Below are 22,115 nucleotides of genomic sequence, written 5' to 3'. Positions count from 1 at the left end.
TTGTGGTTGAATGAGCACAAATCTCCACAAGCACACTCTAAAAATATAATGGAACATCTTCCCAGAAGACTGGAAGTTATTATAAGAGCAAATGGGGATTAAATGTGGAATGGGATGTTCCAAAAAATCTTATGGTCTGGTGTTCACAAATTTGTGTTTATATAGTGTATATTTGACGTGCCAGAACATACAAATAATAAAACAGAACAGAACAAATAAATAAACTAAAAATACATTTAGATGTGTGTGTGTGTGTGTGTGTGTGTGTGTGTGTGTGTATATATATTTATATAATATAAGATTTGTGTGTATGTTGTGTGTGTGTTGTTGCAACATGGAATGATCCAAATTTTCCTGAATTGTGCCAATAGTTCTGGTGGTTGATGACTACACCAGTGATCTCATTCTTAGGTACATGTTAATACGTCTTGAGCCTTTGGTTGGTAAACCTGTAAAGTCAGTGTGATGTAAGAGTTGCTGAGATCAGCGTTACTTTCAGTCATGTGAGGACAACATGTAGCACTTTTATTAGATGCAGGTGTTTCTACCAGCTGGAGAAAAAAAAATGCTGTCAATGCTACTGCATAAGACCGAGCTCACACACTGGTGTGTTTCTCTCTCTCTCTCTCTCTCTCTCTCTCTCTCTCTCTCTCTCTCTCTCTCTCTCTCTCTCTCTCTCTGGTGTTTGTGTACACCGTTAAATCATTTACTTTAAACCAAAGAAACTCGTTGTAGAGAATGTTAAGTTTGGATTTTTCATGGTGTCCTACTGATTCCTGTTGGTGTCAAATATATACTTAATGGCATCCATTAGGCAGAAAAATCCAACCAATCGAACGCAACCACTAAAACCAGTTCCACCACTAAAACCAATACAATTTCAATTACAACCAATACAAATTTGATAAGAATTGTTGCCAAAAGGTGTTCCTTAATGACATCAACTCAGCTTAAAATGTCACCAATGAAAGGGAAACCCACAGGTTGATACCATTACCAATAAAATGACAACAACCAATGAAATTCTCATTATTAACCATTACAAATTCCATGAGGATTTTTCAGCAGGGATGGAATGGATTGTTCTGTTCCTCTGTTTCTTCTTCACTTGTTTTTTCCCTCTTAGGCCATAAACATTTGCTTATATTAAAACGGCTGTAAAGTTGATTTAATTGATTATCTCAGAGTACTTTCCACTTTACCACCATGATATCTCTCTCTCAGTTTTATATATAATTAGTAGGCAATTTATAACAAAGTCTCACAGAAGAAACGCTGTTTTTTTTCTTTCTCATTGTATGCATTTTTTTAACAACTTCACTATATCTAATTAGCCAGATAGCCACATTTCTTTTGCTAAATGAAAATGTGGGTGAACATATAAAAAAATAGGAATCACTAAGCCAGAAAATTCCAAATCAAATTTTATTTGTCACATACCGTTATTTCTGGACTATAAAGCGCACCCACTGAATTTTACAAATTATTATTTTTTTTTACATAAATAGTTCCCTGGTGGTCTAGTGGTTAAGATGCAGCGCTCTCACCGCTGCGACCCGAGTTCGATCCCCGGTCAGGGAACCATCCCCAGCCACTCTCAGTGCTGGTCCCAAGCCTGGATAAATTGGGGGAGGGTTGCATTAGGAAGGGCATCCAGCAAAAAACATGTGCCAAATCAAACGTGGGGAGGATCCGCTGTGGCGACCCCTAACGGGAGAAGCCGAAAGAAAGTATAATCCGCACCTGTCTATAAGCCGCAGGTGTCTACACTAATGTACTTTACACAGGCTTTAACGAAAGACACGTTACACACGGTGTAACGGGTGAAATATGTTGCGCTTCCTTTAGAAGCATAGCGGTATTTTGGGAATAGCATGCCACTGCATTTTACCGCTATTACTGTGTGTTCAAGATGAGGATTATGTCCATATTATTTTCTGATGTTCATTTCTAAGTTTCTTTGATTAACCCGTCACGCTGTTGCAAAGAAAAATGAAAAAGCACGAGTTTTGGAAACCTGTCTGTGCTTATATGATTTCTGTTGCAACTGGAGTTAGTGAGCTCTCCCTTCACCCAGACTCAATGCGCTACAGCGGCTTGTATCGAAACAGTAGCCTACCAAGAAAATCATTATTCACTGTCTTCCTCCTTCCTTTCACAACTTTTTATCTCGGGAGTTTATCTTTTGGCATCGTTGTGCGTTTAAAAATCACCCGATGGAAGTTTTTTGACCCGATGCCGTGCAGCTCAGAACACAGGTGAGGTGCGTTTTTTTCGTTTCCGTTCGGAAATTTTATTGGTCTAATGTTATGGGGTTCAGTTTTTGGCTTGAAGTTTGTGAAAACGGGAAAAACCCAGGAAAAATCTCAACACATTGACTGTAAATTGTGGTTACTAAGAACAGGACACTCGTATGTAAACTCTTGTCTAAAGAGGCATTGTCAAAGTCCGTATTTGGATAAAAAGAATAGCAGGCTGAAAGAATAAGTGAGTGTCAAAACCAGAAAACAGGGAATCATGAAATAAGGCACGTTTCACAACAAACACGTTTTGGACTCAATTCTAGAAATGCATGGTAGGACACAAAACAGGTGAACACATTAATCATACAATGACAGGATAATGGTAAAGATAGGACAAAATTTAAAAAAGAGGGGGGCGATGCAAGCAAGATGCGAAGTAAATGCATGGGGTGGAAATTGCGCCAATAAAAAAAATTCTATATAACAACATGAGGGCTGAAATTCAGGCCTGACCCATTCTACATAAATAAAATAGCAAATAAAGATAGAGCTCATGGCTAGCTTTTTGTTCTTTGGCTTTCTCTGGCTTGTTTGCATTCACCCCTATGTTTAGCTAATGCTTGCTATGTCATGCACGAAATACGCTTGTATTTCCTTTCACGTTGTAATTCATGTCTGACTAAAACTAATTATAGGAGAGAAAAATGATTTTGGGTTTTCTTCCATTCTTCGACGTGACTGGGTCAAATCGAGCTGCTTGTCTTTCCGTCAATCAAAGACTTGTCACCAGCACCAGCAAGGATGCCGAAAATCCCACTAGCATTGCTGCTTGCTAGTTAGTATCACAGTCAATGGAGTGTGAAGTGACTCAGCATTTTTTTTTTCTATTTGATAATAGCTACCCATGCTTCAAGGCTGCCCAAATATGGATTAATACTGATTAATCATAAACAGTGAGGTCAGTCAGACTCACCATACACATCTTATCCAAATAAATCTTGTTTTAATGTGGTATTTCCTTAAACAAATTATGCTCTCTGTACACAATATGACCATTTAGATAAGACGTAACCACTGTTTACAAATTTTTTTTTGCAGCAGTCGTCAAATTTGTCTTATTTTTTATCTCGTACCAGTAGCAGAAAAGCAACAGGGAATATGCAGTGTCTATATTTGAGAAAGCATTGAGACAAAATCTTTTGTGTGCTTTGGTTGTATGCTCAAACAGCTCAGCAGAGACACTGTGGAACCGTCGTCGCTTTTCCCGCACCAGACATTTGCACGCACTTAATTTATCTTCTTTGTCCTCTTTTGAACACTCGAGTACATCCACTCGGCTTTCTTCTGCCTCACTTGGGCCGCTCTGCGCTGAGACACAGCAGGCAGGAGTGTTTGCTTGAGATTTTTCTTCCCTTTCATAAAGATAGGGATAAAGTGTCTTTCTGTCGAGTGCCAACTGGGCTTTGCTTTCTTGAAAGCACCAGCATAGCACCAGGCCTGTTATTCCAGGGTAGGATTAGTACTACCTGTATATAACATTTATACTGGGGCACATTAAATTAAAGTAAATGTAATTGAAGTGGCACATGAGCTCAGAAGAAAATAATACACTACAACGTTTTTGGACACCTACCCAAAAGATTCATATGTGCTTTTTGAGTATTTGCTCTTTTAATAACTTCCCCTTTTCTGGGAAGATGCTCCACTAGATTTTGAAGTGTGCTCTTCTGGAGATTTGTGGTCATTCAGCCATTAGGGTGTTAGTAAAGTCAGGTGCTGATGAAAGTGAGGTTATGGTCAAAACTTTATAGCAGGTTACTCAAGATCTTCCACACCAAAGCTAAAAAGTTTTGCTCAGGGGCATCGTCATGGTGGTAGGATTTTGGTCTCCTAGTTAAAGTGAAAAATTTTTTTATAGTAGTAATAGTAGCGCACCCAAAGACATGCCTCTAAATTTGTCATAACAGTGTGGGGGAGAACCACATAAGGCTGGAAGATGCAAGTGTCTCAATACTTTTATCCATATTGTGGATCTTAACCTGTTCTGGAACACCTCATGGTCTTGGAGAATGTATCTAACCAAAAAGCATCATGAAGACCAATTTCTGGAAGCAACAATGTTTGAAATGCATCCCAAAATGTGTAAGTTCAGCAAATGTGGCATCGGATCACTAATAAATCCAAGCATTACAAATTCTATGAGGTTTTCTTTGTTTGTTTTTAGCAGGTATACAATTAAATCTAGATACTCAATGGTATCCCAATTGTGCTTATTGGTGTCTGGTAGCTACTATATGATCTACAGGTTGCCAAACGGGTTTCAAATGCGGTCACCAGATGAACGCAATTCCCAGGAGATACCCACAGGGTTACACCATTACACTTTGCATTAAAACCAATACAATTCCCATTACAAATGATTCCAAAGCAAACCAAATGCTATTATGGATTCTATCAGGATTTCAGTTTTTTTTCTTTATAGAAGTGATGGAATTGCGTGTAATGAGGTTATTGGTTGGAGCAGCATCTTTGAATCCAAAGGGTAACCTCGAAGAAGATGGAGAGATTAATAGCTTAGACTGGTCAGGCCTATTTACAGAACAATCATAGACTGGACCCTCTGCAAGTAGCATGTTGCATAAAATTCCTTTTGGAGATTTCGAAGAAGCATGTTGAGCCACAGGACAAAAAGTTTGTCTGGTCTGAGGAGAACAAATGTCCATGACTGGCACAGTGAAGCATGGTGGTGGAAGCGCCCTGCTGAGATTCCTTTGGTTTCATCTCTGACTAATCCCTTCGTTACTCAGGCAATGACTTGTACAGCCAGACTAATGTCATAGTAGCGTCCGGGCCGTTTCCTTTCCATCTTTGGAAGCAACTTTTTTTTTTTTGATCGTTTTCACCTTTGGGGAACAAATATTTCCATTTTTGTCTTTGTTACACCAATATATATTCTTAGTAATTACATCATCCTACTGAGTGTGTGTGTATGTGTCTGTTCCTTATTTGCAACAGCCTAAATTTAAGGCAGTGGACTTGGGCCAGAAACAACACTAACAATGGCTGGATTGAAATATTTAAACGCTAACACGTGTCACAGTCCCATAATCTTTTAACTATAGGCACTATCGCTATATATAGGCACAAGGGTACAAGGCTTGGCATTTGTGGCTCAGGAGGGTCAGGCTGCGCATTAAAATGAAAGTTTATTTTATGAGTCATTCTGGAAACTTCTTTTTTTCCTTCCTGGAAGAGTGGCATTTGCGGAGAAAGGGTTTGCTTTCTTCTAAGTAGATTTAAGGTAAAAAGGAAGAAAACACATGGGGGTATGGCATAATAGGAAAACAATCAGTGGTGTGATAAAGCAGGGTTGCTGTTAATGTTTAAGTGTTTATTTTCTTGAATTTGAATATGCCAAATTGTTTGTTACTCATAAATGGGAAAGCATGCTGTTTTTCCTGAAAGACTTTCTTGTGGTGGAAAACATTCCCTTACAAAGCGCTGAAACTGGAGACTCCTTCCACAGCATTAGTATATCTAGAATAGTGCGCAATTCTAGATATAGATAGATACCGCTTGACCCCGTTTTTTATTTATTTATTTAAATTTGTATTGTTTTTCAGCCATTTTTTTATACGTCATGCACGTGTAACCCAAGTCTGCAGTTTCTTCATCGTGTTCCCTTTTGGGAACCATCGAAGTGATCGAAGTGTTGTGAGAGCTAACGAAGCCTGGCGCTCGGCTGTGTGCGCTGCATGTAGGTTTTGTTAGTCTAATCTTGCAAATCATCACAGACCTCAGGCAGCCATGGTGAATAGAGTGGATTTAAGCTCAATGCAGGAAAAAAAAGGGGAAAAAAACCTGCGTGTTGTTCCTGCTTTTAGGTCTTTGATGCAGATGTTTAATTTGCAAATAGTGGAACAGTTCTATTAGATACACACCATGGGTTTTCGAGTACAAGTTCCCGAAGGTCCTGTTGGATAAAGATCCTTGCTTGTAGATGTCCGGATGAGTGCCTGGAAATACGTTTTAATGCTTTAACCATAAGGAAACATCACATACACGTTGGTTATGTTTTTATACACACCAGTGATCTACGATTTCACTTTTTTCCATGGACTCATGTTACTTTTTCTGTCCAATCGTTTTCAAGCATTCTGTTTTCATAAATATTTTAGCTGAGTGGTTTAGGCTGTGGATTACTAAACAGAAGGTTGGGGGGTCAAGCCCCCGTACCAACAAGCTGCCATTGTTGAGTCCTTGAGCACGGCCCTTAACCCTCTGTGCTTCACAAAAATAAATTTTTACTGTGATGTAATGTACATATAATAAGTAAAATCCCTCCCTCTTTCAAAAACACTTGCAATTAAAGGGATAATAACCAATAATGAGTGGTTTACCTTCTTCTTTTTCTTCTTCTTTTAGCCTTCTCCTCTGCCTCTTTCAAACCAACTACCTGCATGTCTTCCCTCACCACATCCATAAACCTCCTCCTTGGCCTTCCTCTTTTCCTCTTTCCTGGTGGCTCCATCAGCATTCTTCTACTGATACACCCCATATCCCTCCTCTGCACATGTCCAAACCATCTCAATCTCACCTCCCTCACCTTGTCTTCAAAACATCCTACATGTGTTGTCCCTCTAATAAACTAATATTTTGTTAATTGCTCTTATTTCTCCAGTTTATTATTTTACGCCAAACTCTTTAAAGTGTTTTTAAACCATTTTTGAAATATAATTAATAGAAAATGCTAGACAGAAACTTCTATCATGAAGTTTACATAAAAGAATAAAATAAAATCTGTATTAATAATTAAAAAAAAGAGAAGAAAAGGATTCTGGTGATGGATTGGTGCTCTACAGCTATAACTATACAATAAATGTGCTATTAAATAAATGAAACAAAATGTATAATAAGCATTATATAAGAGAACTAGGGCATTTCAGAAACGCTACTGAAGGGAAATGCTGTGTGCTTTATAACGTCCTTGACGTTATAAAAGTTTTTGTGAGTTTCCACTCCGTGTGTGCAGCATGAGGAATGTGTGTACACTGTTTGTGTGTTTTGTAACTCTGTGTGTGTGCATGGCCATTAGCCAGGCCTCTCCTCTCGTCCGCTCGGTCATTGTTCCATCATGTCATTTGCACCAAGCTTATTGATCTCAGCCAATGGAGCGTCTTTGGTTTTTTTTTTTCTCCCCCATTTTTCTTGAAGCGAATAATGAACGAATGAAAGAAGCTCAGGCCAAACTGGTGCTTCCACGAGGATGGGTCTGTGTCCTGCGGTGTTATTTATATTACATGCTCTGAATGTTAATGAGGAGCCTCTATAGTAGAGCGAGACAAAACTTGAGTGTCAACACACTCTATTAAGACGAGGACGGAGTGGACAGTGCCAGGCAGAGTGTATAATGTGTCGCATGGTTTCGGGTTTAAATTCAGATAAGTGCTGAATACACAAGGATATGACCTTTGCCCTCGGGGCTTGACACACTCCCAAACACTTGCTACAATACACTAAATGCTACATGTCTAAATTCAACGATGTTTCAAAGCATTTTTGGCATTCAGACTGAACTCTGAGTAAACGAATTGTCATCAACCAATTGCTAGAGCGTGCTAATGATAAGGAATTACACTAATAATAATAATAATAATAATAATAATAATAATGACCACTTCCTGTTTATTTCAAAGCTTTTTCTATAAATTCAAGCAGATTTTCTTCAATTCTTTCTATTCTGTGACATGTTTTTCTGCTTCCTGCAGTTGAGAGAGAAGTCGTTCAAAAGAGGACCTTCACAAGATGGATGAATCTGCATCTAGAGAAGGTTTGTATGAGTCTTATCCTGCATCTATAAAAAAAAAAAAAAAAGGAGACTGGATTAGATTTGATCAGCTGACATCATATGACATCACTACATTTGACCTAATGGTGGCTAACAAACAAGGCACTCAAGATTTTAGTGACATATATGGCCAAATGCTGTATGTGGTTCTTTCCAAACTTTTACCACACATTTGGGGGCATACAATTTTATAGGATATCTTGGAATGTAGTAGTATTTTCCTTCACTTGAACTAGAAGACCCAAAGCTGTTCCAGCATGACAATGGACATGTGCACAAAACCAGTTCCATGAAGATTTGCTTTACCTGAGCTGGAGTGAAAGCTCTTGAGTGGCCTTGCTAGAGAACTCTGAACTCAACCCTGTTAAACACCTTTGGAATGAATTGGAATGGCTCCTCAGGCCTCCTCACCTCACCTTCATCAGTACCTGACTTTGCTAATGCCCTTGTGGCTAAATAAGCACCAAATCTCCACAAGAACACTCCAATATTTCCATCTTCCTGGAAGAGTGGAGATTACTATTATAATGGGCAGAAATTTTGAGGATTATTGCAATTATTATGGAATAGGATGTTCAAAAAGCACATGCTGAAGTGTCCAATAACTTTTGTCCATTTACTGTGATTTCCATAAAGCAAAATGTAGTTTTCGACTGGGAATTTCGAATTAGACTGAAATGTTGACATATATAATGTACATATGTACATACTTTACCTCAGATTTACCTCAGATTTACCTTATAACCTATCTAGTTAGCTGAAAATAGCAGTCAGTGGTGAGCCCAGCTAGCTGACTAGCACATGTTGTATGTCTATAACTTTAAGCAGTGTTTTATACTAAGCGGTACAACAAGGAGAAACTAAAAAGAGGCTAGCGGTGAGTTCATGATAAAGTTTGTGTTTAAATTTAACACTTGAGTAAGACCTTTTTTGCCTCAGGGACACAAAAAATCAGGACGTCTAAAGGAGATGTAGGCCATTTCAGTCCTACAAGTGAGGCACAGCTACCGCAGTGACACACAATAACAGGAAGTACACGTGTCTCTTCCCTCTGCCATGAATAATAAATAAACAAAATGGAATTGACATTAATGATTTATTAGGCGATTGGTGAAAGTTACATCTTAGACAGAATGCTGCGGTTTCTACTTTTTTCCCCCTCTCCTCATTAGATTTCCTTCGATCTTGTTTCAGGTTTTCCCCTCCCCCCTCTCACTTTTTTCATTTTCCCCCGCAACATTTGCATTACACTTTGCTCGCTGCGGGAAACCTTGTGACATCTCGTTAAAAAAACCCGGTCCCTTTTGTTCTCTCTGTCCATCAACTGTTCGGTTTCTAGTGTTTCAGGCGGCTTTGAGAAGGCTGTCATTTTACACCATGCTCCAGACTGACGGAAAGCTCAGAGTGATGAATTCTTTGTTTTGCAGAACAATAAGTCTCTATTGTGTGCCCCGGAGCTTGGCTTCTGAACATGACGATGACCCACTAATTAACAATCACACATTTGTCTTCATTATTCTGTCTCTTGAGTACTATTCACTGCTAAAGATTCTGGAAAGTTCTTCCCAAAAAAGTGCCAGGAAGGGCACTAGGGGGTGCCACATTTAGCCTGAGGCTGCTTTAGCTGCTGCCTTGCGATAAACCAATGTCAAATCCGAGGTGTTTCACTTTCCTGGAATCCATTTGACAGGAAACAAAGCATTTACTAACTATAATAATAATGCTCTGTCCTTAATGGACATTTCTTGGTCAAACATAAAGTTATTCAAATTCATTTGTGGCCATTTTTTTGGATGCCCCAAAGATACAACATGCAAAACTTTCAGCTTGCTTGGTTGGAACAAATATTGGCATAACACTCTGCTGGAAAACATTTGCATTAAAATTTGAAGACTAGGAATGGGGGCTAAAAGGCAGCTCAAGGTTTAAGACATTGGACTGTTGAGCCCTTGAATAAGACCTTTAACAAGCTCCTGCTCCATTGTATAAATTAGATATTTGATATAGTTGCTATAGATAAGGGGGCATTTAAAAAAAATTCTTAAAATGTTGATGTAAGTGTCTAAAACTGGACATTGTGTCCACATGGTTTAGATTTTTTAGCATCTATCTCTTGCCTTGAGACGTCTTTGCCCTGATATTTTACTAGTTCTTATGCCTTTTCTTGTGTGCCCTACTTATTATATGTTAAATTGTCTTTAGAATGAGCATATAAATGTTTGTAAAAAATTTATTATACTCATTGTACAAACGGATTTAGATCCTCACAGGTCACAGTGTACGTCTAAACTAGTTTTTCCTTACTAGCTTTCTTCCTGTTTAAAATCTATTTAAAGTGTTTTTCAGGAATAACCCTGTGTAAAACGGAGGAATAGATTGGTTGGTTTTCGCAGTTTTGTGTGGGGGACAAAGTAAAGTATATCAAAATTTCACTTTAGGAGTTTTAACCTCAGCATAAATACAGGTATATATAAATGTTAAGAGTAGAAGAATAGGCCAAACCTTTTCCTAAACCATGTGAGCGACTAAAAAAAAAATTCCTACTGAAGATGTTTCCTTCACAAATTATTGCTGTAAAAGTGTTTAGCTTTTGTTAGGTTTTTTTTCCCTCTAGCTATTTTCTTAATGTTTGTTTTGGTTAGCACGTAGGAGGAAACCACATACGTGTAATTTTGACCTAATAAATAATAATCTAGAATTGATGGAGTCCTGTGACTTTGTCTCACAACTGTATTGGTCACTACAATGATGGATCTTTATGATCACTGTGATGTATAATGTGGTTAGCAGGATTAGCTTCAGGGAAAAACAACAAGTCTTTACAAATCAAAGTGGTTCTTGGACCCCTAAAAACTGCAGTAGAAATTACTTTTTTTTATTTGATTGATTATGTGCTTTGCTGTTGGAAATGAAATGGAGAATTCTGACTATCCTGGGCAAACCCTATGCTATAATGTAAAAGATCTAGGGTTTATAGGTCTAGATATGTACCTGATCTAAAAAAAACGGTCATTACATTTCCTTTCTTTTTTCTGTAGTGTAATCCTCCGCTGATTGTGAACGATCTTTTCCGTGACATCCGAGATGGCAGAGTTCTCATGGCCTTGCTTGAGGAGCTGTCCGGATGCAGGCTGGTGAGAATCTGGCTTAATTAATGGATTGGAGAACCAAAAACTAGCATATACGTCATCAACAAAGATAGAATCTTTAGCTCAAAAAATATATTTGATTGATCAATTGCTAGGGACATATTAAAAGGTTATTGTTTTTTTTTTCAGCTCCATGAATTCAAACCATCCGCACATCGTATTTTTAGGCTTAATAACATAGCTCGGGTATTGGCATTCTTAGAGGAGCGGAAAGTAAGTATTGAGTCACATAAGCTCATGAATAAGTATTTCGTAACATGTCGGTGAAAAACACCCTGCTGGCATGATGGCGTGTGATGAGTCACTTATCTTTTCCAGGTAAAGCTGGTAAGCATCGATGCCGCAGACGTTGCCGATGGCAATTCGTCCATTGTGCTCGGGCTTATCTGGAATATCATACTCTTTTTTCAGGTAAACAATATCATAAGCTTATCTCTCTTCGCTTTTTGGGTATCGAGTGGTAAATGAACATTCTTCATGTTCAGTGAAGTAAAAAAACAACAAAGGTCAGACAGGCAGTATCCTAAAGTTTGAAAGTCCTAAAAAGCCATGCATTATAATTATAATTTTAATTACATTATAATTATAATTACATTATAATTATAAATATATGTCCTCTCATCCTTTTTTAGGGAGGTAGTAGCTCAGTGGTTAAGGCATTGGCTTCTTAGGACTTCCGTAGTAATAAAAAAGCTAATAAAAAACAAAAATCTGCTTTTGTCTTGCTTTAATTAATAAAACAATTGAACGTTTATTTGATTTCACTAATGCTTTTTTTTTATATTGATCAATGATGATATTTCATGCAATGTTTGAATGGCTTTTCCCCAGATAAAAGAGCTCACAGGAAATATAAGGCACCAATACCCGTCCACTTCCAGCCTGTCGTCCATCCCGACCAGCTCGGACTCGGACATGTCGCAGTCCAGCACGCCATCCGACGAGAAGAAACCTTCCGTCGTCGCCAGGGATCACGGAAAAGCTATAAAGACCCTCTTGCACTGGGTCCAGAGACGTACCAGGAAGTGAGTCTTCTCGAGTATGTTCTGTGGAACAGTCACTTGCTGTGTGTAGTCCAAACCTCACTACTATACTTCCTATCATGCTTTTTTTTTCAATAGATATGGTGTAGCAGTCCAGGATTTTGGCAAAAGCTGGACAAGTGGTCTGGCTTTCCTTGCAGTCATCAAGTCTATTGACCCTAGTCTGGTGGACATGAGGAGAGCTTTGCTCAGATCGCCCAGAGAGAACATCGAAGAGGCCTTTAGGACGGCGCATTACAGCCTGGGCATCCCACGACTTCTGGAACCTGAAGGTACCTAAAAAATTTGCTGTGATTTCAAAAAGCTACTGCAACAGTATCAATGGTTTCAGCACCTGCTCTGTAGTAAAGTGAAATCTCTTCATCTTCTCAGATGTCACCCTGAATCGGCCTGATGAACAGTCTATAATGACCTACGTCTCCCAGTTTCTGGAGCACTTCCCAGGATTTGAGGAGGTAAGACCCTGTGAATATCATCAAATCAGATTCTAAATATCAAGTGACTCGTTTAAAATGTGATTTACGTGCTGTCCGATTGCTGTTTCTTGAAGGACGATCCTTCGGATATCCTGGAGAGGAATAGGATCAGTGCGCGGATGACCGAGCCCCCGGTTAAGAATGGAGTTCAGAGGAAGCGAGAAAACTCCAGTGTAGTGAAGAGGGACTGGGTTCCACCTAGGCCCAAGATTTTTATTTCTTCAGTGGTTAAAGAAGAAGAACAGAAACGTCCTCCTGTCCCACTTCAAACAGTAGATGACCGACCTTGGGACAGCGAGGACTCGTCAGTGGGTTCGAGCCCTAGCACTACAGAAAATCGACCTCCGAGTCGCCCGCTGGGCCTGAGTAAAGGTTCTTCCTCTCCCATGAGCTCCCCTCAGGTGTCTCTTATCGACTCGGCTATGGACTTTCCAGAATCGTGGGCTGAGACGCCAAGTGAGCTTCCACAGTCATGCAGCAACGACTCTCTCAGAGATTCCACCTCAGCGGGCGATCTGACCTCGCTGGGTTCTCCACTGGAATCTGAGAAGGGCCTGCAAGATCAGGTAGATTCAGAGTTGTTCATTGATGAGGGAAACTTCTCGCTCAGCTTAGAGGCTAGATCTGCATTGCTCTCTGAAGAAGAGGATGCTTATAGGTACATTTTAGATCTTAAGGAAGAAGAGTCTGCCAGTGACGTGCCCACTGACGACATCATGAACAACTCAAACGCTCAAGAACCCTGTCCTGAAGCAAATCAAGTAAAATCTTCTGATCCCTCTAATGGGGACGGTGACTCTGGATATTATCCAGATCAGAAGGATATCCCCACAACTCCACAACTGTCCCATGACCCTGATGAAGCCGTTGCTGTTGCTGAAAATGAATCCGAGGAAACGGCAGAAGATATCCAAGAACTTCTCGAGTCTTCTGACGCCGAAGCCGTACAGAATGCCAATATTGAATCGGATCAAATGCACATTTTTGAAGATGATCAAGAATGGCCTGTTGTTCAGTACGAGAGGATTTCTATTTCGGGGAGTGAAGAGGACATCGAAGAACTCGGCATAGAGTTGCCTGAAGAACCTCTTGACGACGAAATGGAGGAAAGCCAGATTCCAGATGTGTTCAGTGCCCAGAAGGAGGACAGTCTTATAGAGGAAAATCACACACAGACTCAAGATGTAGGTCAGGTACAGCAACCAGGCCCAGATCCGGACAGCCCAAAGCCAGAAGAAAAAGCAGAGCGGATCAGTAGTGAATGTGAGCTGGATCAGATCCTCACAAATGGCAGCCAGCTTGGGGCAACAGATACTGAGGCAGAGATCCAAGAGAAAGTGGAGCAGAAATCTGGCACTGAGGAATCCGGCAAAACCAATGAGCCAAAAACGGAAGATTTGAGTGAATCCTATCAACAGATGACAGATGGCCTGGTGGAGATGAGTCCCGATTTTGAAAAAGAAAACCTGGAATCCAGTTCCAAGGATATCTGTGAGAACGTCACTGATGAAGAAAGAAGTCTAGGTGATTTGAACCTTGTGAAGGACATTGTTGCTAAAAGCAAGTTGGTGGATGTTGGTTCACTTCCTGAAAACGAGTCCGAGAGCATAAAAGAGGACGACGTCTCATCCACTCTGGAAAATTCCAGTAATTCTATCGCTACAGAAGATGCACTGATTGAAACTATCCAGATTGAAACCTTGCCTGGATCCCCGACCTCTCACAATAATGCCCTCGCACCTGACGTCCTTACACCCGAGACCTTGGACGAGCCAAATCCTGGCCCTCCGTCTTGTGAAGACGATCCGCCGCCATGCAGCGTCGTAGACCATGTGTACGATGAACACTATGAAGGACAGTCCACTTGGGAGGAGACCAAGATTGCGGATACAGAGTGGGCGGATAGGTACCGTGCGGAGCTCCGGCTGTCGCTCAGCGTGACTCCCCTGCAGCCTGCACCCTCGCAGCCTGCGCTTAGCGACTCGGAAATTGCGCAGGAAAAGGTGATTACCGTCCGTAATTAGGGCCTTATAATGAAGAGAGGCAGGAAATTGTGAACACACACTGGATTATCAGGAAATAGTAGCATCTTGTATTTATGGAAGGCCGTAACCTCGCTGGATGTGGTTTATTGGGTTACTCGATTTGCTTTTTTTTTCTAGTATCTCACCGGACCTAGGAGGATTTTTTGAAATTTTTCTCAGCCTGGAGGAAATTATATCACTTTCACTGCATGGCTTATGATTTTCCGACACACACACACACGGAATTAATATGAAATAGCTGAGCTGAGGAGATGCATTTCTGATTATTTTTCCACCTCGGTATTAAAATCCTTACTGCAGTTATACAAAGTATCTTGTTATTGAGACCCTTTTTAGGTGCTTTCGGAGGAAACTTGGTTATTCAGTACAGTAGGGTTTCAAAAATCATTCTACTACCAAGAAACTAAGCATTTGTTAAATGATTTGTTTGCGGTCACAATGTAATTCGGGTCTACGATATTTGTTAGCTTTCAAACGCTCACTTCTGATTGGCCAGTACAATTTTAATATCAACGCACACCTTTTTTTACGTTAACGTTTCCATTGTAACGACACCCATATACGTTTCTTTTTGGAAGGAGCCTCCGGTCTCTTTTTTCTGCCTTATAAAATTCTTCTTTAGACTTTTCTGCGTAACGTGTGATGAGCGAGTACGACATTCGGAGCTCGCGGGTTCTCGTTTGGAACCTAACTAACAGCAAGTTGCGGATTATCTTGAAATTCGCCGGAAATTCGCGGCGGGACCGAATGTTTAAAAACGTTACTAATAACATTTTAGAAACTATAATTTTACTAACAAATTTTCATAAACATTTTGTAAACATGGTATTGTATCATTTATTTGAAGTGATAATTAAAGCATTTATGTTCATAACTTCATATTTTCTGTTGAATATGCATCAAAAAGGAACCAACTAACTGAAGTAATGTGTAGATGAATTCAATTGGGTACCATAAGGGGCTGCGGGGGTGCGTTAAAAACTTATTGACTTTTTTGCCTATAATAAGAGAGAATTTTTTATTCTATTTTTTTTATTATTCTAATTGGTGAATCGAATCATCTCTTGGTAGCGAACTCAGACTTTTAAACCCTACTGAACTGAGATTTAGATTTTTTTTTCTGAGGTTCACTAATTGTATCTAGATTACATAAGCATCTCTAAATAAACCTGTTTTTGGTTCCTACACTGTTTTTACGGGAAAAATAATACATTTGAACTCCATGCAGGTTGATTATGGGGTTGTAGAGTCTCCTGGACCGAGTCCGTTTGGTCTTTGGGTTGCACACCCAGGAGAATGGGGCCTGGTGGAGACCGACCTGGACGCAGAGATTGAGCGCAACAACCGAGAAGAACTGAAGAACCGAGAGGCCGAAGCTGCTGCCAGAGAAAACACGGACACGCCGAGGTACCGCGCTATTATTAGAGCCCTTTTTTCCCTTTCTTCAAGGACATAACCTCATCCAATTGCCCTGCAAGCTTCCACTAAATGACCTTAAATGCACTTAATGACGTCTGGAAGATTTCTTTTTTAGATAAATTTCTTCCTGAGTTGCTCTTAAAACAGATCTTTTGTTCCATTAAACTAAGATTTACTTGTTAGATGTGGAAAAAGTTTTTTTCTATCACCCAAACAGGGAAGAAGGTGTCTATGAGCGGAGGACTGAAGATGAAAACCAGGTACCCGCAGTTTCGAGCATACCGGACGTGGCGGACGTGAAAGAAGTGAAGGTTTGCATCGGAAAGAATTAAAACGCTTCCTTGTCGCTGTATAAATTGTTTATCTTTTGAGGGGCTTTTATAGTGTTTAGTTTATTTCGATGGAATCTTTGATATTTTTTTTTTCTCCTTCTGGTATGGTTCTGTTGGTGGGTGAAAAAATAGCAATGACACTCAACTGGTCACGTAGAGAAATGGAAATGACCCTAAAGACGTCATTAAGCCTGTGTGTGTGTGTGTGTGTGTGTGTGTGTGTGTGTGTGTGTGTGTGTGTGTGTGTGTGTGTGTGTGTTATGTGCAGGATTTATTTTTCTTTTCTTTTTTCTTTTGGTGCCCATCATTGCTTAAAATAGTTAAAATAAATCCTAGTCTCCAAAACGCAAAGCATGTTTCGATTCAGAGAACTCAAATCGCTTTTAATGTAGAAGAGACAATGTCTCCATTGTCTCCGAAAGACAAAAATAAAGCACACCCCAGTTCGTGTGTTTGTAAAATGTACTCTGCTTTAGTAGAAATGTCAAATTACCCCCAAAAAATTCCCCAAATCAGTCTTTATTCATCCTTAATATTGTAAAATCCTATCCTAATAATCCTGTCTTAACTCCTGTCTTTCAGCCCCCCAAAGAAAACGGAGAACCTGCCGCGCATGCTGTCACGACAAACCATGCGGATGAGAGGTACTAGTCTTACGCCGTGCTTCTCCTCATTTCTCATCTAGTGCATGCTGAAATGGGAACGCCCAACCCCAAACCATTACTTCACCCAGCACAGTCAAAATAGATGCAAAATAGCCTCAGCGGCGAGCAGCTGTGCGAGACGGCGTAGTGGAGCTCGGGGCGTTCCTCCGAAGCCGCCTGTGTGAACAAGTCTGTTCCTGTTGCAGGAATCGCACCAATTACACTGTAATTATTGCATCACAATGGCATGTTTTCCTGCCAGTGTTAGGATAAAGTGGTGAGAGAGATGATGTCTCACGCCCGTCTCGCACTTCCATTTTTTTTTTATGTTAATGAATAATAATAATAATAATGATGATGATAATAGAGATAAAAGGCTTTTAAGTGTGGCTCTAACTGAGATAAACAGATAGAGGCCATCCCTCATTTACTGTAACTGACAGACAGGGAGGAGAAACCACTCCTCCTATACTTTCACTGACATCAAGGTCAAGTCTGCTTTACTGTAACTGAAATACAGACAGGGCCACGCCTTCTTATTTGACACTGACATGCAAAAAGGCCACATCTCCTATTCGTCTTGGTGTAGAGAGGTTTGTTTGACTGTGACTGAAAACCACACCTCCTAGTTTGTGACTGTTGTACAGGAAAGACCACGCCTCCTTTTTAAGGCTGACTTACAGAGAGGCCACACCTCCTTGTTTGTGAGTGTTTTACAGAGAGGCCACACCTCCTTGATTGTGACTCATTTTCAGGAAAGGCCACGCCTCCTTATTTGAGGCTGACTTGCAGAGAGGCCACACCTTCTTTATTGTGCCTGATGTACAGAGAGGCCACACCTCCTTGATTGTGACTGATTTTTCAGGAAAGGCCAGGCCTCCTTATTTGAGGCTGACTTACAGAGAGGCCACACCTTCTTGATTGTGACTGATGTACAGAGAGGCCACGCCTTCTTAATTGTGATTGATGTACGGGAAAGGCCACACCTCCTTAATTGTGACTGATGTACAGAGAGGCCACACCCCTTACTTGTGACTGATGTACAGAGAGGCCACACCTCCTTGATTGTGACTGATGTACAAAGAGGCCATACCCCTTAATTGTGACTGATGTACAGAGAGGCCACACCCCTTAATTGTGACTGTTTTACAGAGAGGCCACACCTCCTTTAATATGAGTAAAATACTGAGACCTCACTTTTTTGTTACTGTGATTGACAGAAAGGCCACAGCTCCTTAATTCAGACTGACACAGAGAGGCCACGCCTCCTTGATAAAGACTAACATACAGAGAGGCCGTGCCTCCTTAATTCTAACTGCCATGGGGAGAGGCCACGCCTCCTTAATTCCGCCTGCAATAGGTAGAGGCCATGCCTCCTTTAATATGAGTGAAATACTGATACCTCACATTTTTTATGCGATTCTGTGACAGAGAGGCCACGCCTTCTTAATTTAGACTGACATACAGAAGGGCCCACTTTATTCCAGGTTGAGTGTATAAAAGTAAAGTGTGTCTTGTGTGATTTTGCAGGTGTGTGATGTGTAATAAGAAGGTGTGCAGTCCTGCCCACAGTCCACAGCGTGCGAATCACCACGGGCTTTCCGAAGTCGACTTCCTGCTGCTTATGTGGCTCCTCCTTTACTGCTTCTTCGTCCTGCCTCACATGGACATACGGACGATTTCCCGTTTCCTGCTCAACCTGGACGAATGAACTAGCGCAGGATTGACTAACGCAGTAGCGTTACGAAGGCGGGATTGTGCTCGTTCTTCTACGCAGACGGTGAATGAGCATTCTGGAAGGACTGACAGCACGTTGCCATATCTGTACATTTTAAATCTTTGTGCACAAGCATGGACTAATCGAAGGGTGTGTTTATTGTTAAGATTTTTTTTTTGCGTCGGCCGACAGGTTGCCAGGTTTACAGCGAATGCTTTAACAAGTCAATATTTGAATGAGAAGATACTGATGAATGAATACTTAATAATCATTTTTGCAGTTTTGGTCTAATTATGCGTATGCTGTTTGACATTTCGATTGTGCACTTGTTTTATTTTTAAGCTCATAAAAATGTATGCTCTCTTTACATTGCCAGCCAAGATTTATTCGATACACCACATGCGTTCAGGCTGTATGTATTCTTTTTTTTTTATTTGTAATTATTTCCACTCCTGAGATCAAGCCTGGCCCTTCAAGAACTTATTTTTGGAATGAATTTGAAAGAAATCCTTTAATTTTTATATTGAATTATGGAAAGGAGCATCACTGTAATGGCAATTAAATGATTGTTAAGTGATTTATTTTGTCTATTAACTTTGCTTTTTAAAGTAAAATCCACCCTAAACCACTTCTATATTGATATTTATCATCAATGGTGTTTATTCGGATTTTAATTTACTTCTAATTCTTTAATCAGCTTTAAGAGCATTAAGATTTGATCCGCTTTAGTGGTTTATACACTACAGCCCTCAGGCTCTCTATATCTCTCTCTACATCTCTCTCTATATCTCTACAGCTCTCTATATCTCTCTACAGCTCTCCATATCTCTCTACAGCTTTCTATATCTCTCAATAGCTCTCTATATCTCTACAGCTCTCTATATCTCTTTACAGCTCTCCATATCTCTCTACAGCTCTTTATATCTCTCTACAGCTCTCCATATCTCTCTACAGCTCTCCATATCTCTCTACAGCTCTCCATATCTCTCTACAGCTCTCCATATCTCTCTACAGCTCTCCATATCTCTCTACAGCTCTTTATATCTCTCTACAGCTCTCCATATCTCTCTACAGCTCTCCATATCTCTCTACAGCTCTCCATATCTCTCTACAGCTCTCCATATCTCTCTACAGCTCTCCATATCTCTCTACAGCTCTTTATATCTCTCTACAGCTCTCCATATCTCTCTACAGCTCTCCATATCTCTCTACAGCTCTCTATATCTCTCTACAGCTCTCCATATCTCTCTACAGCTCTCCATATCTCTCTACAGCTCTCCATATCTCTCTACAGCTCTCCATATCTCTCTACAGCTCTCCATATCTCTCTACAGCTCTCTATAGCTCTCTATATCTCTCTGCATTGCTCTATATCTCTCTACAGCTCTCTATATCTATCTACATCTCTTTACATCTCTCTACATTTCCTCACATCTCTCTATATCTCTTTATAGCTCACTTTATCTCTTTTCATCTTTCTACATCTTTCTACATCTCTCTCCATCTCTCTTTCTCTTTTTTCATCTCTCTCAGCTTAATGCTCTGTTCCAGCAGTTTGCTGAAGCTCGAGCTTTCACGCTAGTAGTCCAAACCGAGTCTCCCGGTTGCATTCTGGGACTTTAAGGCTTCACGAGTTCTGCGTTCTCATTAATGTGAAAATGTCGAGTGAGAAAAGAAACTCTTGATAAAATAAAATAAATCACTAAATAAACTACTGCACCCGCCACAAGATTTACATTTCAGGGTGGAGTTTACTCCTAAAATAACTTGCGCTGACTTGACCAGATGAAAACCTCATGGATGAGTTTGGGGTTTTCAGCTTTTATTTAGTAAAACATTATAATAATTTATGCCTAATTATAATCAGGATCATCGTCATGTGCCTAAATGCTGGGGGGATTTTTATGGATGTAAGATGAGTGAATATCCCGAGCGGTCCTCATAAACCCGGCCTGAATCCAGTTTTAGATGAACAAACGCACTTTTACACAATCCATCACTTCTAGGAGTTGCACTTTCTGGAATGTCCGAAAGGTAAAAAATGATCCACCAAACCGATTTTATTTTCTCCAAGTAGGGTCCGATAAAACGACGGACCTCTTTATCTTTTGAATGATGAAGTATTTATAAAGTAACAGAGCTTTTGTTCTTTATTTTCCGTGTCTATTTCACGCCTGCGCTGCTCGGGTTGACCAGTAGGGGGTGACTGGCACTTTTTGAGATTTCTCGATTCTTTTAGTGAGGTGTGTATGTACCTGGTATTATATTATACAACCCATTTAAGAGGAAGTGCTTTTTATTTCCTTCCTGTCATTGCATTTGTCTTTTTTTTTGTTTTTGTTATATGCCTAGAGAAGTTGTAGATAATCAAATCCATAATTCTTTGATTGAACTTTGTTGCACAGAATTGTACAAATTGCAAGCAGAGTGTGTTTATGTGTGTGTGTTTGTGTGTGTGTGTGTGTGTGTGTGTGTGTGTGTGTGTGTGTGTGTGTGAGTGGGTGGGTTACAGTAAAAGGGCACATCGTGTTGAAATATTGTTCGTCTTCTAATCTGTCTTCATGTCAACCAGTTGCAAGAAGGTCCTCTTCCACGGCCTCTGCGCGAGGACTCTGTGGTTGCGGATCACGTTTTCTGTTTTGTTAAATCGTCTCGTAAATCCCTACATCACTTTTGTAATGTGCGAATAAAATAACATGCCTCCTAAAATCAGCTCTGGGGTTTTTCTTCTTGAAGCCTAACACCTACAGGGTTTCTGTTCTGGTTCAAGTTTTGCAAGTTCTCTCTGTGTCCATGTAGGTTTCCTTTTGGGTTGCCAAGTTCTTAGATTTTCTCCACCCTCCCAAAAAAACATGACAGTGGATGTGTTGTATACGTTCCTACAATACACCAAGATTTCCATGGATGGATGGATGGATGGATGGATTGGTGGGTGGATGGTTGGATGGATGAATGTTGGTGAATCGATCTATGGATTTTTGGATGTTTGAATAAATAGGTGGATATTTGGATGAATGGGTTAAATGAATAGATGGATGAATGAATGGATATATTAATAGTTGGATAGATGGATGTTTGGATGAATAGGTGGATGATGGATGGATGAATGAATGGAGGGAGCTGTGATGTTTAAACTCATAACCTCATAACAGTCATATTATTGTAAAGGTCATGAGTTCGCTATTGTAAATATGCTGTA

At 40.2% G+C, this 22,115-nt stretch overlaps 1 protein-coding gene across 1 annotated transcript in view; it reads left to right on the top strand.

Moving 5' to 3' along the window:
* Positions 1 to 21,625, top strand: part of clmna (calmin a) — a 32,209-nt gene extending 10,584 nt beyond the window's left edge. Inside the window, exons 2-13 of the mRNA XM_083551027.1 lie at positions 8,012 to 8,073; positions 11,130 to 11,225; positions 11,370 to 11,453; positions 11,559 to 11,651; positions 12,072 to 12,265; positions 12,362 to 12,555; positions 12,656 to 12,738; positions 12,834 to 14,762; positions 16,033 to 16,211; positions 16,441 to 16,534; positions 17,138 to 17,199; positions 18,730 to 21,625. Of these exons, the coding sequence (XP_083407153.1) occupies positions 8,012 to 8,073; positions 11,130 to 11,225; positions 11,370 to 11,453; positions 11,559 to 11,651; positions 12,072 to 12,265; positions 12,362 to 12,555; positions 12,656 to 12,738; positions 12,834 to 14,762; positions 16,033 to 16,211; positions 16,441 to 16,534; positions 17,138 to 17,199; positions 18,730 to 18,910 (3,251 nt within the window). The 3' untranslated portion in view covers positions 18,911 to 21,625. The remainder of the gene's footprint in view (positions 1 to 8,011; positions 8,074 to 11,129; positions 11,226 to 11,369; positions 11,454 to 11,558; positions 11,652 to 12,071; positions 12,266 to 12,361; positions 12,556 to 12,655; positions 12,739 to 12,833; positions 14,763 to 16,032; positions 16,212 to 16,440; positions 16,535 to 17,137; positions 17,200 to 18,729) is intronic.
* Positions 21,626 to 22,115: the final 490 nt, after the last annotated feature.

Source organism: Silurus aristotelis (assembly GCF_946808225.1).
Source record: "Silurus aristotelis genome assembly, chromosome: 9".
Lineage (NCBI taxonomy): Eukaryota > Metazoa > Chordata > Actinopteri > Siluriformes > Siluridae > Silurus > Silurus aristotelis.
The sequence above is the reverse complement of the archived record's forward strand: the minus strand, read 5'-3'. Positions and strand labels throughout refer to the sequence as shown.